The sequence below is a fragment of the Triticum aestivum genome, chromosome 3A (assembly GCF_018294505.1).
Source record: "Triticum aestivum cultivar Chinese Spring chromosome 3A, IWGSC CS RefSeq v2.1, whole genome shotgun sequence".
Taxonomy (NCBI): domain Eukaryota; kingdom Viridiplantae; phylum Streptophyta; class Magnoliopsida; order Poales; family Poaceae; genus Triticum; species Triticum aestivum.
This window is the reverse complement of record NC_057800.1, coordinates 637,870,519-637,887,284: the sequence shown is the minus strand read 5'-3', so window position 1 is coordinate 637,887,284 and position 16,766 is coordinate 637,870,519. Positions and strand designations below refer to the sequence as shown.

Genomic DNA, 16,766 nt, shown 5'->3' with positions numbered 1-16,766 from the left:
TATGCTTGCTTGCTTGTTTGCTGCAACCTGGCAGACAGGCAGATCCAATAGCCAGCAGAGGGAGGGAGACCGTAGGGGCAGATCCAGGGAGAGCAGAAGTATTGGAGGGAAAGGGCCGGCAGATCCAGGGAGAGCAGAAATATTGGAGGGAAAGGGCCGGCAGATCCAGGGAGAGCAGAAATATTGGAGGCTGCGGGCTGGTAGGCTGGCTCACTTATCCCCTCCCAGTCCCTAAAAGAAAAAAAATTGAGCCGAACGGCGAACTACTTCTACACGAGATTTCTAGTCGACACCCAGAATGCGACTCATAGACTAGTCGCTAGACTAGTCTCTTGACTTGTAATCAATGCACAAACCCCAACAGATTACATGTTAAAGAACTTACTTACCACAAGTTTATTGGATAATAAGTTAAAGCTTGTCTTGATGCTTGAAATTATAAACCTGTAAAATGAAAATTCACTAGAACTTTCAGCATGAAAGTAGAGGTACTAAGCAATTAGCGAATGGTAAGTGTGGAGATAGAACAGAGGGCACATACCTTATTTACGCTACAAAAAGAGCTTCCTTGGGTTATCGATTAACAGGACAGGTGTGCAACAAACATGAAATCTGCACAGGAAATAGTGTGATTAAGTAACTACATTTATGAGGGACCAATAGCAGATGCCAGTAGTTACAAACTAAACATAGTGAAGGATGTTAAAGCTACTCCAAGTTGTACCGTGTACACATTTTATGTTGCTATTAATAAGAGTCATAAGGCACAACACCAGCCTCGGCACAAATGTAAGGAGATACTGCAGTGCTGGTGAATGTCTTGAAGGCTCTTTGTAGAGTGGGCATATTGGTATTTATGCCATCACCTTTTAACGAACATGGCAATTCTGGAGATTAGACTTGTATGTTCATAAATTGTCATAACAATGCAATGTTTTAGTGTTATAGGGAAGAAAAAGGATACTAGAAGGTTCCACTGCATATAATCATCTATTCATAAGTGTAGTCGATTGCTTAGATCTGAAGGCAGAAAGAACTACAGAATATCCAACCATAAAAGCGTCGCTTTATGCGTTCTTCAAAATATTGATGGTTAATGTGTGTGCTCACCAGAATTTTAGCAAATGTCAAAAGGAACAAACTACACATAACAGATAGCTAAGTAAATTGATCACGAAAAGTAGAAGGATGTTGTAGACATGAGATTTCATATATAAATATTTAGAGACTACTTGGTTTGAGCCAAATTTTGGCAACCCTAAAAGTTGGCACATGAATGCTTGGGCTCCAATTTTTGGCAATTCTTCGAATCGAACACTAGCAAAGTTGCCAAATGTTGGCAAGTTTGAGCTTTGCCAAAATGTGGCTCCAAACCAAGCAGGCTCTTATTTACTACATGCAGCTTCTGAGATCCTGAACAGAGTAAAGATCTTGGGTTCTCTGGTATGAGCTAGAAAAAACTGATTAACCAGGGTTATCTTGTTGATTAATATTTTAGCATTTGTCTATGCGCATCCTATCAAGGCTTACAAAACTATGCTGATCACAACTAGCATTTGTGTTCATGAAACATTCAAAGGGTAATCAACTAGCCTGATGACACTGAAAATGAACTCTGTTCGGCGTTTGGCCACAGCAATACTCTTATGACCACCAGCAACTGAGAAGTACGACCAAACCTAACATTTCATAAGGGCCACAAATGACACATCTGGTGCTCATCGTGCTACTTCTTAAAGAAACTGAAGCTCGCAATTTTGTCCACAAAATTCAAAACGCAAGCACACAGAAAGGATGATCACCAAGTAAGAACACATGAACTCTACCAAACGCGTTAACATTTTCAAGCTTTGAAAGATACAGCTCTTATCCTCTTAATTTATCCTACCTCATAAAACTGCTATTGCATATTTACACCCTTGCTGAATGAAACAGAATCAACCGAGCGTCGAGCCAGATATTCGAAACACTGGAAGCAAGCCAATCGTGCACCAAAACCTGAATAGAATACCTGAAAAGAGCAGCCGGCCACCAATGCACCTAACGAGCACCAAGAACACGAGGGCGCGCATCGCCTTTCCAGCACCTGCCTTGACACATAAGACACGGAAACGCAGAAGGATTATTATTAAGCCCTAAAATGATCCGAGCCAGGCGGAACCAGAATCACAAGCACTAATCGCTAATCAGCTACCAGATTCCGAAGCCGGTGAAAACATCGAGGGGATAATCAGCACACACCCCAATTCGGAACGCAAGCATGGAACCCTAGAATCCGCCGGGCCGAAATACGAACTCCGAGCTCGAAGCAGGGGCGGATCAAGACGGCGCGCGTGCATCAAACCAGCGCAGCCAGAATTCGCGGAGGGGTCGGCTGAGCTCGTCCAATCGCCGGACTAGAGGAAGCTCACCGACGGACGGCCGGCCGAGATTGCCAGCGGGGGCCGAGGCAGCAAGCGACCCGCGCGATGAGGCCGATGGCCGCGACGCGCGTGGCGAGAGGCGGCAGCGGTGACAAGCTGCGGGGAGCTAGCTCGAGGGCGCGGCGCGGGGCGGGGGCGCCGGAGGCGCATCGGGCCGGGATTGGAGCTTGCTTGGGAGGGGCAGGGCGGGGCGGGGCGGGGGTAGGGTAGGTCAGGACTCGGGGGAGGAAGAAGAAGACTGCGGGAGGAAACGGGTACGGGGGGACGGGACGGTGGAGAGGAAACCGTGGAGATCTCGCCTCACCCTTCCACACCAGATATTTGGGTAAAAAGAAAAGAAAACGAGCGACAGCACTAATATCACGAGGCGCGGTGAGGAAAAGCTGATACTGCGTGGGTTTTCTGCGGATACGTAATTAATGTACGTGATGATGGGGTCGGGAGGGAGGCCGCATCGTATCTGCGCCAATGCCACACGCAAGGTGAGGAATTGGTCAAGGATTCGGTAATTCGAGTACTGTTAAACTAATATAAAAAAACCTAAAAAAGGTTCATATACTGCGAGGTTCGATTCGATTTCCATTGAGAGAAAAGTTTGTCACCGAATTTCAAATTTATCTTATGATCCCCGCAAAAAAAAATTATCTTATGATCACGGTCTTGGCGACATGTACAACCGTAGGCGGCGCTGCCATGCTCTCGATGGCCATGGTGGCGTGGCGTCAGGCACGCACTGTTGCGGTTAGGGCCATGTCTTCTGGCTCGTGTCAGCCGCGCCTGGGCTCGGTGAGACGCGTTGTGCGGGCCCTCTTGTTGCTTACCCTATTCGGTTAGGGGACGGGGGCACTGACTGGTCAGCGTGCGGTCCAGTCCCCTCCCCACCCCACGCGGTCGTGGAAGGGAGGAAAGTGTCAGCGCTGGGTGGTAGCAGGGGTGCTCTGTTTTCGTTGTTTTTACAGAGTCGGTCAAAGCGAGCGGCCTGACGGCACGGCAGCAGGGCAGCAGCGTCTCTGTGCAAACCCAGTAGCATGAAACTCGCTAGATACATGTACTGAATGTGGATGTACTCATCGTCATTTCGTGGCGTGGGCCGGCACTCTTGTGCACCGAGAGGCGCCACACGTGAGAGGATATAGATAGCACTGATGACACGTACTGTGTGTGACCTTTTCTCCTTGGAGGCGGGCGGAATGCTCCATCTTGGCAGCATCGTTGCATGCAATCTTGGGCGGTTCTGCATTTCAAGACGATCGAGTTGCCCATCTTGTTTGTACACCGGCCAAGGAAAAACCGCACGGGCAGAGGCATCTCCAGGGACCAACCCGCGAGCCTGCCTGCCCATCGTGCTACCGCAATTGGGGAAATATTCTTCCGCCTTTGCATCTACCCTCGCTGAAAATGCCGAACTCTTCACCGCGTGCCGGTATTCACATTGCCATCGACTAGTGGTTAAGCGGAGAGTTTAGAGGCACGTTGTATTGTCTGTCCCACCTTAAAATAACAGGCGTTCTTCCTGCTTTCGAGCACCTATTCTGCTTCCACAAACGCTACCGTATTTCTTTTTCTTTTTTGGTCTCAGTTGTCCATGGATTATATTAGCTCCGATGTTTGCTCCCATTTTGATATTTGTAAGTGGACGACTAGTTGCTAGCTTAGGGCATCTACAACAGGACCTGGCAATTCAACCCCTCAATCACCTGCGGACGCGTCCACAAATACTGACCAATCACACCTCAGACAATGTATTCCACATTTGGATACCTCGAGTCCATATTATTACATATAACACATCGATCTTTAGGCGGAGCTCGTGCCCGTGTCCAGCGGCCGGCTACGCTCTCCAGAGTGTTGGTCCAGTCGACGACAAGGTAAAGTAGAGCATGGGACACGAGCCAGCTCACGGGACTCAAGGCGCCGCCGTCTCCCATGCCCTGCTCTTCCTCGTCGGAGCCCAGAACCTGAATGATGTCAGTGTACGTCAAATCGATGATGGATCACGAGCCGGCGACATCCACCACGACAAGGTTGCGGCACCCGGACTGTTGCACCATACGCGGCGCCGGAGAATGCGACTCCACCTCACCGACATCCGCCGCCTCCCATGTCCGCTGCCTCGTACGGCGGGCACGCCGTGTCATGTTTTTGTTGGACGACGCCCATGGTGCGTCGTGGTGCTCGACGCGCCAACAGAGGGGTTGCGCGTCCGCCATCGCATTCGAACGCCAGACGGACCGCACTGCCTCCGGTGAGGCAGCGCCGGATCCATGCGCCATTTGGGTGGACGCAATGGATTCCCGACGGATAACTATCTCCTCCTCAGGGCCGCATATGATGAGTTCGAGATCGGCGGATCTGGACGTGAAGGACTCGGATCCGCTGCCCGACATGACGGAGACGACCGAAGATCACCGGAGATGAGCTTGGGTGACGGAGGGGAGCAGAGGAAGGAGTGGAGTGAAATAACTAGGGTTTGGTCCGATGAGCGAAAGGAAATGAATATATGTGGGATGGGTGGGTCAGCATGGGCCGGTTCTGACGTGACGGATGCGCCCGGGCGTTTGAGACGCCTAACTGGGTCACATTTTCGTGTCTAGACGGGCCGCCGGGACATTTGAGGCTGGATCGCCTATATGCTCTTAGCACTGCTACTTGCTGCCACTAGACGACTTTCGTTTGAGATGCCACGGCTGTTAACTGCTTTCTGCAGCGGTGTCATGGGACTGTTTGGTTTTAGGTCTTGCATTGCCGTACTTTGTCAAATATTTTTTCAAATTTGCTTAAGATTAGTTCATTAAAATAAGGATCATAAATTGGCAAACCTAAAGAAATCTTACCACACATTTTATGTGTATGCCATACGGAACTCAAATGTGGCTTGCCTCATATATAACTTGTACCAAACACTTATCTAAATTGATCAAACTTGTCTAAACTTAAATATGGCAACCTTTGGTAAAGTTAATCACGAATCAAACAGACCTCGTCTCGCGTCGGGTTGTTGCACAGTGGAGCCCCAGTGAGTGGAATCGACATCACGTGTGGGTCGATAATTGAGTCTACTACTGTTCTCTTGGAACGATCAAAGGATAGACAGCTTGTGGCTGGCTTGGTCCCGGTTATAGGTACTAGCCGGTACTGCCCTGCTATCTACGGACGTTGAGATAGAGGAATCATCAGTCACAAAATGAAAGCTCACCAAATCCAGACTTGCTCACTCAAAGTGCTCTTTTCTACTCCCTCCATTTTTAAATATAAGTTTTTTTAGACATTTTAAATGAACTACAACATAAAGATATATGTAGACATATTTTAGAGTGTAGATTCACTAATTTTGCTTCGCATATAGTCATTTTTTGGAATCTCTAAAAAGACTTATATTTGGAAACGAGGGGAGTATACACAAACGCGTGTGCTTCTTAGAACATGTGAAGACTTTACAAATTCGGCCCCTCAAACTCCGAGATTGGGCATGTCCACGGACAGTAACGTCACGTCTCAAATTAGCCACTCTGCATCCGAGTCTATCGTATTTCAACCCCTACATCAATACAAAGCATGCAAAAAGAATCCTACGTACATACTACCCTAGCTAATCTTTGTTGTTGGAAATGTCCATGACGATGGTGCCGGGCGCCGGCTGGATGGGCATGTAGGAGGGCTCCAGCTCATCCTCCTGCTGCTCGAACTCATCCATGTAGGCGAGCATCTCCGCCTCCTCCGCAACCTCCATCTCCTGCCGGAGACGGCGTCTAGCCTCCGCAGCCGACTCCGAGCGGAGCCTGCTGCTCCGCGTGCAGATTCGTGTCGCAGCATCCCCCACATCCTCCTCCTTCGGCTGATCCTCCGCCTCCTCGTCCTCCTCGTCCTCCACCTCCTCCTCCTCCAACTCCTCCGGATCCTCTCCATCCGGAGGTAGCCCCGTGGCGATCCGGGCTTCGCACCTTGCTCAGATCTGCTCAAGGAGCTCGCGCCGGCGCTCCGACGTTAGAAATGTGTGGCTCCTCACCCGGCGGCGTGGGACATGGCTACTAGGCGGATGGGGGGGAGTGAAAGTGGCGGCGACGGCGGACAGGCGGAGGAAAATGTGGACGGTGGGGTTTCGGTGTCGCCGGCCAACCTAAATAGCTGGGCTAGGCACTACGCGGCCCGCCGGAGCGGCGACATCGGTCCGACAGAGGAGACGAGTTTCAGACCACCGGGTTTCTGGGTGTTTTCGCATGGGACCCTGATGTCAGTCCGACGTGGTGGGCGTGTCTGAGCGCCTCTATATCCGCCCCATATTTAGGCTGGATATAATAGGTGTCAGTCAACCCGCACAGTTGAGGCCCGTTTGAGATGTCCGTCTAGGTTTGATTTTCGTGACCGGTTAATGACTAGGTGAGCCGCCCGGACGTTTAAGACCGATTTAGGACGCCCGGCTGTAGATGCTCTTATTACCTCATAAAGGAAGAAGACGTGTTTGTTATCTTTTTCTTTTTCCTCCTCTCTCCGATCCTCCTGATATTTTTTGACAAGATGGGCACTGTTTCTCTTTAACTTCCCGTAAAAAAGAATTTGGCACGACTTGATTAAGCCGATTTATTTCACCGAGCATTATACAGTAAGCAAGTTTATTGATATATCAATAGGTTTATGGCAAATTGGCATGGGCACACACGTGCGAGGACACACACATGTCGAGCCCTACCCGGCCGCTCGATTGTCTCGCGATTGACGAAGTACTTGGATAATCCATGAGGACACAACAAGTTTTAATTTTCAGTCATCGAAATTTACAATAGTTTATCTGAAACTTACGATTTGCTTTTACCAACTTCCATAGATAAAATTGAAGATATGTTTTCCGATCATAGGCAAAAAAAATTATGATTTTATTGTTTGCGCATACCAAGTTTCAAGTGCTGAAACTTAACATTTATTTTTAAAATTCATGAAAACATATTTAAAATGGATCTTATTTGAAAGTCCTTGCCATCAGAGACACGAATACGAAAATGAAACTTTATTTGGACTGGTTAGCGGTTGGAGGCCCACAAGGCCCAGGTCCTTGATATTCCTCCCCCCATAATTTTCAGCTTTCCCTCAAGCCGAAACCACGCCAAACCGTTAGGGTCCCAAGGCAGGCACAAGGGGATTTCCTATTTGACGCATTTTGCGTCAAATTGGCCGAGGTTCGCAGAGGTGAGCCACACGAAGAGCTCACTGGGCCGGCGCCCATTTAGCGGTTAGCGAGGCTATAGCGGGCGGGTGGTTTTCTCCACCGGTTTTTCTTTTTCCTGTTGTTTTTCGAGGCTGGTTTTCTTTCAGGTCTTTTCTGTTTCGTTTTTTTCTTTCTGTTTCTTTTATTTTCGTTTTATCTTTTCTGTTTCTTTCTTCTTTTATTTTCGTTTTTCAGTTTCTTTTTTGAAAAATTGGAAAATTCATAAAATGTCCAGCATTCAAAATTGCTCCCAAATTTTAAAATATTTCAGGGGTTTCCTAAAAAATGGTCGTGTTTAATTTTTTTTATAAATTTTAGAAAATTTTCGTGTTTTAAAAAATGATCCCAAATTTTAAAAAATGCTTGCGTATTCAAAATGTTCGTAAAGTAGGAAAATGTCACATTTTCAAAAAATGTCCGTAAGTTTCATAACAAATTCATGTTTTCCAAGATAATGTTCGCAATTTGGAAAATGTTTGTCTTTTTGAAAAATGTCTGCGCTTTCAAAACAATGTTTGTCTTTGTGAAAAATGTTTGTGCTTTCAAAACAATGTTCGTCTTTTCTGAAAAATGTTCGTGCAATCAAAACAATGTTTGCAATTTCAAAAAAAAGGAAAAATGTTCGCACAATTTTAAAAAGTTCAAATTGTTTAAATTTTGTCTTGTTTTATAAAATGTTCCCACATTTAAAAAAATGTTTGCGTTTTCAAAATGTTTGTAAAGTTGTAAAATATCTTATTTTCAAAAAATGTTCGTAAATTTCCAAACAAATTCACGTTTTTCAAGGTAATGTTCTCAATTTGGAAAATGTTCATGCTTTCAAAGCAATGTTCGTCTTTGTGAAAAATGTTCACGCTTTCAAAATAATGTTCGACTTTTCTGTAAAATATCCGTGCAATCAAAACAATGTTTGCAATTTGCAAAAATGTTCGCACAATACAAAAAAAATATTTTTTTCAAAAATGTTTGTGTCTTCAGAAAAACATTCAGTTTTTGAAACGTTTCATATATATTATTCCGAAGTGTTAGTGCTTTCAAAAACAACTCGAAATTTGAAGTGTTCGGTTTTAAAAAAATGCATTAGCTACAGTACTCATATAGTGTCGTTTTACTTGTCTACAGTATGTCCATACGAGTAGTTCGTTCTTAAAGCGCTGCATTGCGTATATTTCAACAAAGTTTGCGCGATTTGTTGGTTATCATCGCGCGCGCCTCCACTGGAGGTCCCGTGTTCGATTCCGTGCAAGATGGACCATATCAAGATTGAGACTGTCATCTGGATTCCATGAGAACGAACATACAGAGATACCATCAACTAGTAAGGTTGCTTCCAGTTCATTACAGTCCAATACCGTAACAACTCAATTGTGACCTTGCCATATCTGCCAGGTTGCTAGAGAAGCACATGAAGCATTCAGTACAACAACAAAGCACTCTGCCATGATTTTCAGATATGAATTGTCAAAAACCAAACATTCATAGGATTAGTGAGCTTGGCCACTGGCAATACCTTCCCCGAGAACTTTGGCTCGTCCTTGAGTCGAGCTCATGTGGAAGTCATTGGTGCAACCGCTAATCAGTACAGTGGGCAAAAACTCAAGAACTGCGATGTAGGTATTGACACCATAGCATGCTCCCATGTAAATGTAACGGCACAAGATGGGAAGCAAGACATCACTACCGCTCACCTTCTCCAGTACAAAAGGAATCCCAGCCACCAAGAATAGAAAATTAATGAACATCAAAGAATCTTTTCATTGCATCATATCTGTAGTTATCATATGAAGCATTGTACTGCTGCATCCAACATAACAGCCCCTTTCTTGGACATTAGCATCCTTGCAAAATTGGTCCGAACCATGCTTGAACAGAAAATGTTTTTTTTTTTGAGGGCTAACGACAGGTGCTCTGCCTTTTCATTATAGTTCAGAAATTTACAAGGAAAAAGTCTGAAGCCCTAAGGCAGACAAAAAAGATAGAGATACAGCAGATTTACAAAGCTAAGGCCTCACATTGGCCATGTCCAAGTATGCTAAGTCAGACCTGGCTAAGCAAGCCACCATATCAGTAGTTGAAGACAGGTTTTGAAATATTCTTCGGTTTCGCTCATTCCAAATATTTCAGGCAAAGTATAGAGCAGCTGCTGCCTTTTTCTGCTGCCCATAGGCAAAACTTCTCCACCAGGTTGCGATGGAGGTGAACGGCAAGGTTTGAACAGAAAATGTAGTTACTCAACAACCAAGCAATGGCACATAGAAAATGTTCAGATCCGGCAATTCCGGTAACCACAGATATATGCAATAATATTCCTGTAACAACCGTGATCACTCTAGTTGGTCGTGAGCTTGTAAACTGTAGAGCCACTTTGACAAATAAGGAGGTGGCCAAGGTTTCAAGTCAGTAGTTCGCCTTGGTAGAAACAAAATGTTGATAGTACAGAAGTCTTCTTCAGATAATAGCAATCCAAGGGTACGAATTATCTACTTATATGACGCGTTGGACGAAAAGCGGACGCGCGTCCATTTGGATCGGCGTGTTTGGGCAAGCGGACGAACCACGGCAGCACCGGTCGCCCATGGCCTTTGCTAGCCTCAGCCCTCGCTATCAGATGGGCCACCGACAGCAGATCCGGCCGGATCTGACCAGGCCGTCGCACGGGAAACCATCCGAAGAAGAAGCCCCCGTCACCACCTTGAACCGCTTCACCACCAGCAGCCGCGCCACCACCAAGCCGCAGGGAGAGGCTGCGCCACCGTTGGACGGCGCCACCACCCCCGCACGTGCCCGCCATCGCGCCGCTGAGCCCCCCGTAGCCCAGCGCCTCCGGCAGCCAACCGTCCCGCACCGGCTGGGGGATCCGCGAGGAGGGGAAAGGACCGGCCTTGCCGCCGCCTACGCCGGTACAAACTAATAATACAAGTACATCTGAATTTTAGGCGGGAAATATACGTGATCCAAAACACTGCAATCGGTGTGTAGATGGATAAAATTTCAGGCGGGAATCAAATAGTGCTTCAGTCATCGTAGCAATTAGTGCCATCTAAAAAGACGAAAGGCATTGCAATCAGTGCATAAAATAACTACGCGTGGGAATCAACACAACAAAGTTATCTGCGTGTAGCAAAACAGGCAGAGGCCGCCTCAATCGTTGGCGGCATGGCCCACAAGAGCCACCGCCGTGGCAAACCGCCTGCTGATCATGACTGACGTTAATAGTACAATATTTTATAGAAATGTTGTGCAAGCTGTGCTTATTAATATAGCATTTGTCGTCCTGAACCCGCTAGTTCTTTTTTTTTTTTGAGGTACTGAACCCGCTAGTTCTGATCTGCGGTTGCCGGTGTCAGCGCCAACCCCGATCCTCTGAACTTGTTCTTGGTGATCTCATCCATCCTTCTCGCCATCTCCGGCGTCAGGTGGTTCTTCCAGTCGCCAACGACACCGCGCCGGAAGAATATGTTGTTCGCCACTGACGTCTCGGTCATGGCGGTCTTCCCGGACCGGTTCACCTCTAGTCCCGCCAGGCTCTCCATGGCGCATGCCTCCACGATCTCCCTGTCTACCCTGGCCTCCCGCTCCTCTGCCGTGAACGGGCACCCGACAAACGCAGCGAGGCGCCTCAGCTGACCGACCGTGTCGGCGGCGAGCTCCTCGTAGGTCAGGAAGAGCACCTGCTCCGGCCTCTCCACGTGCCAGCGCCAGTAGCCCAGCACGTGCTCCCAGAAAGGCCCGAACAGCGAAACGCCGTCGCAGAACTGCAGAAGCGCCTCGCCGAGGTCCCATGGCGACGCCGCGAACCCGTTCCAGAAGTGCCAGAGCGACACGAAGCAGTCCTTGGGGTCCCGGCACAGGTACACCACCTTGCAGCCGGAGGCGGCCACGGACTCCGGCAGCGACCGGGACGGGATGTGCGTCATCAGGACCCGCGGCGCAGGGAGGGAGCTCAGGTCGGGGATCCGGCCGTTGGCGAAAACCTGGAACTCGAGGAAAGGGATGAGCTGGTGGGGGCTGTGGGCTGCGAGCGGCGCGAGTGCGGGCCCGTCCGCGGTGCGGCGGAGGGTCGCAAACAGGAGCGCCTTGAGCCAGGTGGTGCCGGACTTGGGAAAGGTGGCGAGGAAGACGTCGGTGTCGCGCGCCTTGAGGTGCCGCTTGATGACCATGGAGTTCACGACGGCCGGCGTGAACGCGTACCAGCCATCTGGGTGGTGGGTGTACGGGCGGCCGATGCCGCTGGGCGCCGTCGGGTAGGTGGACACTGCTGAAATCTGAGATGGGCTCTAGGCCCATATTGCAATTTCTGAAAAATCTCTAAGGGCCCATGTGGGTTATATGGCACTAGGTGTGGTGAGAAATTTAGTCCCACCCCGGAAGTGGAAGGAGAGTTGGAGTGGTTTATAAGGGTTTCTCTTCTACATGCTATGGGAGCTTGAGAAGAGAAGAGGCCCTCGCGCACTCCTCCTCCGCCGCCCGCCTCGCCTCGTCACGCGGCGCGACGCAGGTTGCGGGATTGAGCCGAGCCGAGCTCACACCTACGCGCTTATTTTTGCCAGTCACTAACGGAGACACGTCTCTCCACGCGGCTGCGCTTATAAGTTCCATCCCGTCTGCCACGTACACGGTCGACGGGAGAGCAGGTCTCCGAAACCACGCCCTTCTGGTTCCTGTACGGGGTGAGGGGCGAATAGGTTTTTGGGCAGCGATTACGCGACTGCTCGCTTCCGATCGTCTACGTCCGCGCCGCCTTCGTCATCACCTTGTCCACCGACGCCGACCGTGCCGCCGCCGAGAAAGCTGAAGCCGACAAGAAGGTCGCCGAGGACGCCGCTGCTGCCACCAAAGCCGCGGCCTCTGCGTGGCCTACTGGAGGGTATAACTCGTTTATCCCGCTCCTGATTATTTTCATATTAGCAGTACTAGCAGTATGTGTAGATTTGTCTACTGTTTGCTTAGTACGTGCATGTTTAGATCAGAGTCAGTACGTCATCAACTTAGTCAATGCCATGCTAGTGATTTACTCATGGATTAATTTAATCGAGAAATTGCCTATTTACTCAACAATCCAAAAACCTATTATGTGTAGGAATTTCTTGGCAAGTGGCTTTGCCGCTGCACTGAAACCGGATAAGTTTACCGGTACATACTTCAAGCGCTGGCAGACTAAGACCACGTTATGGCTCACGGCTATGAACGTGTTCTGGGTCACCGGTGTCTCCACGGGAACGATTGCTCCTGAACAGGAGAAGGCGTTCAAGGAGGCTACCGTTGTGTTTCTCGGAGCAGTTCTTAGCGTGATCGGAGATAAACTGGTCGACGCATATTTACATGTGCATGTCGCCAAGGACTTGTGGGAGGCGCTCGAATCTAAATTCGGGGCCGCCGATGCAGGGAGCGAGATGTATATTATAGAGCAGTTCCACGATTACAAGATGGTTGAAAACCGTCCTGTATTGGAGCAGGCTCATGAGATAATATGCATTGTTAAGGAACTTGAGCTTCTCAAGTGCGAGTTACCGGGCAAGTTTGTCGCGGGCTGCATAATCGCTAAGCTCCCTAATTCCTGGAGGAACTTTGCCACCACTCTGAAACATCAGAGGCGTGAATTCTCTGTGGAGGATGTCATTGGCCATCTGAGTGTTGAGCAGAATTCGAGGGCAAAAGACTCGCACGGAAAAGGGGCAGAAGGGACTTCTGTTGCCAACATGGTGAACCAGAAGAACTTCAACTCCCACAAGACCAAGGGAAAGAACGGTGTCCAACACAATACCGACTTTAAGAAGAAGGGTAAGAAGACCTTCAAGAAGAACAAGAAGGACGAGGGCTGCTTTACTTGTGGTTCGGTTGAACATTGGGCCAACAAGTGCCCAAACAAGTACAAGAAGTCAGGACAGGACTCCAAGTCTGTCAACATGATTGTGGGCAACAATGAGAATGGTGCATCTGGGTACGGTAATTTATTTACTGTTTTTTCAGTGTTTCAACCCAACGATTGGTGGGTGGACACAGGTGCGGGTGTTCATGTGTGTGCTGACATTTCATTGTTCACTTCTTACCAGGTCACAGGTCACGGGTCCGTATTGATGGGGAATGGCGCGAGTGCTTCTGTTCATGGTGTTGGCACGGTCGATCTGAAGTTTACTTCGGGAAGGATCGTGCAGCTGAAGAACGTGCAGCATGTCCCCGCCATCAAGAAGAACCTCGTTAGTGGCTCCCTTCTATGTAGAGAAGGGTTTAAGTTGGTTTTCGAGTCTAATAAATTAGTTGTTACAAAATATGGACTCTTTGTTGGAAAAGGTTATGAGAGCGGAGGGATGTTCCGCCTTTCCCTCGCAGATTTTTGTAATAAAGTCGTGAACCATATTCATTCGAATGTTAATGAATCTGAAGTTTGGCATTCACGTCTTTGTCACATTAGTTTTGGTGTTATGACGCGGCTAGCCAAGTTGGATTTAATCCCGAGTTTCACTTTAGCCAAAGGTTCTCAGTGCCTTTCATGTGTGCAAGCTAAGCAACCTCGCAAGCCTCATAAGGCCGCGGAGGAGAGACACCTGGCACCATTAGAACTCATACATTCTGATCTTTGCGAGATGAATGGTGTGTTGACTAAAGGTGGAAAGAGATACTTCATGACATTGATAGATGATTCCACTAGATATTGCTATGTGTATCTGTTAAATACTAAAGATGAGGCTCTACACTACTTTAAAATCTATAAGGCAGAAGTTGAAAATCAACTTGAAAAGAAAATTAAACGAGTCCGGTCAGATCGTGGTGGAGAGTACTTCTCGAGTGAGTTTGATTCCTTCTGTGCGGAACACGACATTATTCATGAGAGGACGCCTCCCTATTCACCCCAGTCAAACGGGGTTGCCGAGCGGAAAAACCGTACTCTAACTGATTTGGTTAACGCCATGTTAGATACATCGGGTTTATCCAAGGCATGGTGGGGGGAGGCTATATTGACGGCATTTCATGTCCTGAATAAAGTTCCGACAAAGGATAATGAGATCACTCCCTATGAGAAATGGGCAAAGAGAAGGACGACACTCTCGTACTTGCGCACTTGGGGCTGTTTGGCGAAAGTCAACGTGCCGATCCCCAAAAAGCGTAAGCTTGGACATAAGACCGTGGACTGCATTAATTTGGGCTACGCTAAGAACAACGTTGGCTATAGATTTCTAGTAGTGAAATCTGAGGTACCTGACCAGAAGATCGGTACAATTATGGAGTCTAAGGATGCTACATTCTTTGAGGATATTTTTCCTATGAGAGATATGCAAAGCACTTCTAGACAGGAATCTGAGGAGACTCCTGAACCTGCCATCCCTATGGAATATTATGAACAAACACATGATGAAAATCCCGAGGAGGATGACGAGGAAACCCTTGGTAGGGGCAAGAGACAAAGGACTGCAAAGACCTTTGGTGATGATTTCTTCGTGTACCTCGTGGATGATACTCCCACTTCTATTTCAGAAGCGTATGCCTCTCCAGAAGCTGACTACTGGAAGGATGCGGTCCGTAGCGAGATGGATTCCATCATGGCTAACGGGACATGGGAGATCACTGACCGTCCCTATGGTTGCAAACCACTGGGATGTAAGTGGGTGTTCAAAAAGAAGCTTAGGCCCGATGGTACGATTGAAAAGTACAAGGCTAGGCTTATGGCCAAGGGCTATGACCAGCAAGAAGAGGAAGATTTCTTTGATACTTATTCACCTGTGGCTAGACTGACCACCATTCGAGTATTACTCTCGTTGGCGGCCTCACATGGTCTTCTCGTCCATCAGATGGATGTTAAGACGGCTTTTCTAAATGGAGAGCTAAAGGAGGAAATCTACATGCAACAGCCTGATGGCTTTGTGATAGATGGTCAGGAAAGAAAGGTGTGTAGGTTGATAAAATCTTTATATGGCCTGAAACAAGCACCTAAGCAATGGCATGATAAGTTTAATACAACTCTGACATCTGTTGGTTTCGTAGTTAATGAGGCTGACAAATGTGTATAGTATCGCCATGGTGGGGGCGAAGGAGTTATACTGTGCTTGTATGTTGATGACATACTGATATTCGGAACAAACCTCAAAGTCATTGAGGAGGTCAAATCGTTTCTATCTCAGAACTTTGAGATGAAAGACCTTGGTGTGGCTGATGTTATCTTGAACATCAAGCTACTGAGAGATAATGAGGGTGGGATCACACTTCTGCAATCCCATTACGTTGAGAAGGTGTTGAGTCGCTTTGGATATTCGGACTGCACACCATCTCAAACACCATATGATCCTAGCGTATTGATTCGAAAGTCCAAAGGCATGGCTAAAGATCAATTGAGATACTCTCAAATCATTGGTTCACTGATGTACCTAGCGAGCGCAACGAGGCCTGACATCGCGTTTGCTGTGAGCAAACTGAGCCGGTTTGTTTCCAAACCGGGTGATGTACATTGGCATGCTGTTGAGAGAGTTATGCGCTATCTGAAAGGTACTATGAACTATGGACTTCACTATACCGGATACCCGTCGGTACTTGAAGGGTATAGTGATGCGAATTGGATCTCTGATGCTGATGAGATGAAGGCCACAACTGGGTATATGTTTACTCTTGGAGGTGGCGCTATTTCCTAGAAGTCTTGCAAGCAAACTATCTTAACGAGATCGACAATGGAAGCAGAATTAACGGCATTAGACACATCTGGTGTTGAAGCGAGATGGCTTCGAGATCTTTTGATGGACTTGCCATTGGTTGATAAACCGGTTCCGGCTATCCTTATGAACTGTGACAATCAGACTGTCATCACCAAGGTGAAGAGTTCAAAGGACAACATGAAGTCCACCAAACACATAAGAATGAGATTAAAAGCTGTCAGAAAATTAAGAAACTCCGGAGTGATAGCGTTGGACTATGTCCATACGGCTAAGAATCTGGCAGATCCCTTTACAAAAGGGCTATCACGTGTTGTGATAGATAATGCATCGAGGGAGATGGGTATGAGACCCACATGAGTTGCCATGGTGGTAACCCAACCTATGTGATCGGAGATCCCGTGAACTAGGACCTGGGAAAACAAGCCAGTGGTGAACTGAGGAGAGTAACTATACTAACCCACTCCGTTGGAGATGCAATACTCTCGATACTGTATGGTAGGA

At 47.8% G+C, this 16,766-nt stretch overlaps 1 protein-coding gene and 1 long non-coding RNA gene across 4 annotated transcripts in view; both read right to left on the bottom strand.

Annotated features, from left to right (window-relative positions):
• LOC123062790 (uncharacterized) overlaps window positions 1-2,662 on the bottom strand; it is an 8,012-nt gene extending 5,350 nt beyond the window's left edge. The window contains exons 1-4 of one of the 3 annotated variants that reach the window (XR_006429891.1): window positions 2,242-2,662; window positions 2,012-2,086; window positions 542-612; window positions 390-444 (exon numbers count right to left, since the gene is read on the bottom strand). This is a non-coding gene — a long non-coding RNA (uncharacterized lncRNA). Of the gene's footprint in view, window positions 1-389; window positions 445-541; window positions 613-2,011; window positions 2,091-2,194 lie in introns of all 3 variants that reach the window. The other 2 variants (XR_006429889.1, XR_006429890.1) reach the window with 2 other exon arrangements.
• An 8,278-nt stretch (window positions 2,663-10,940) lies between these two features.
• Window positions 10,941-16,766, bottom strand: part of LOC123058869 (cytosolic sulfotransferase 5-like) — a 15,849-nt gene continuing 10,023 nt past the window's right edge. Inside the window, exon 2 of the mRNA XM_044481542.1 lies at window positions 10,941-11,888. Coding sequence (XP_044337477.1) covers window positions 10,941-11,888 — 948 coding nt within the window. The remainder of the gene's footprint in view (window positions 11,889-16,766) is intronic.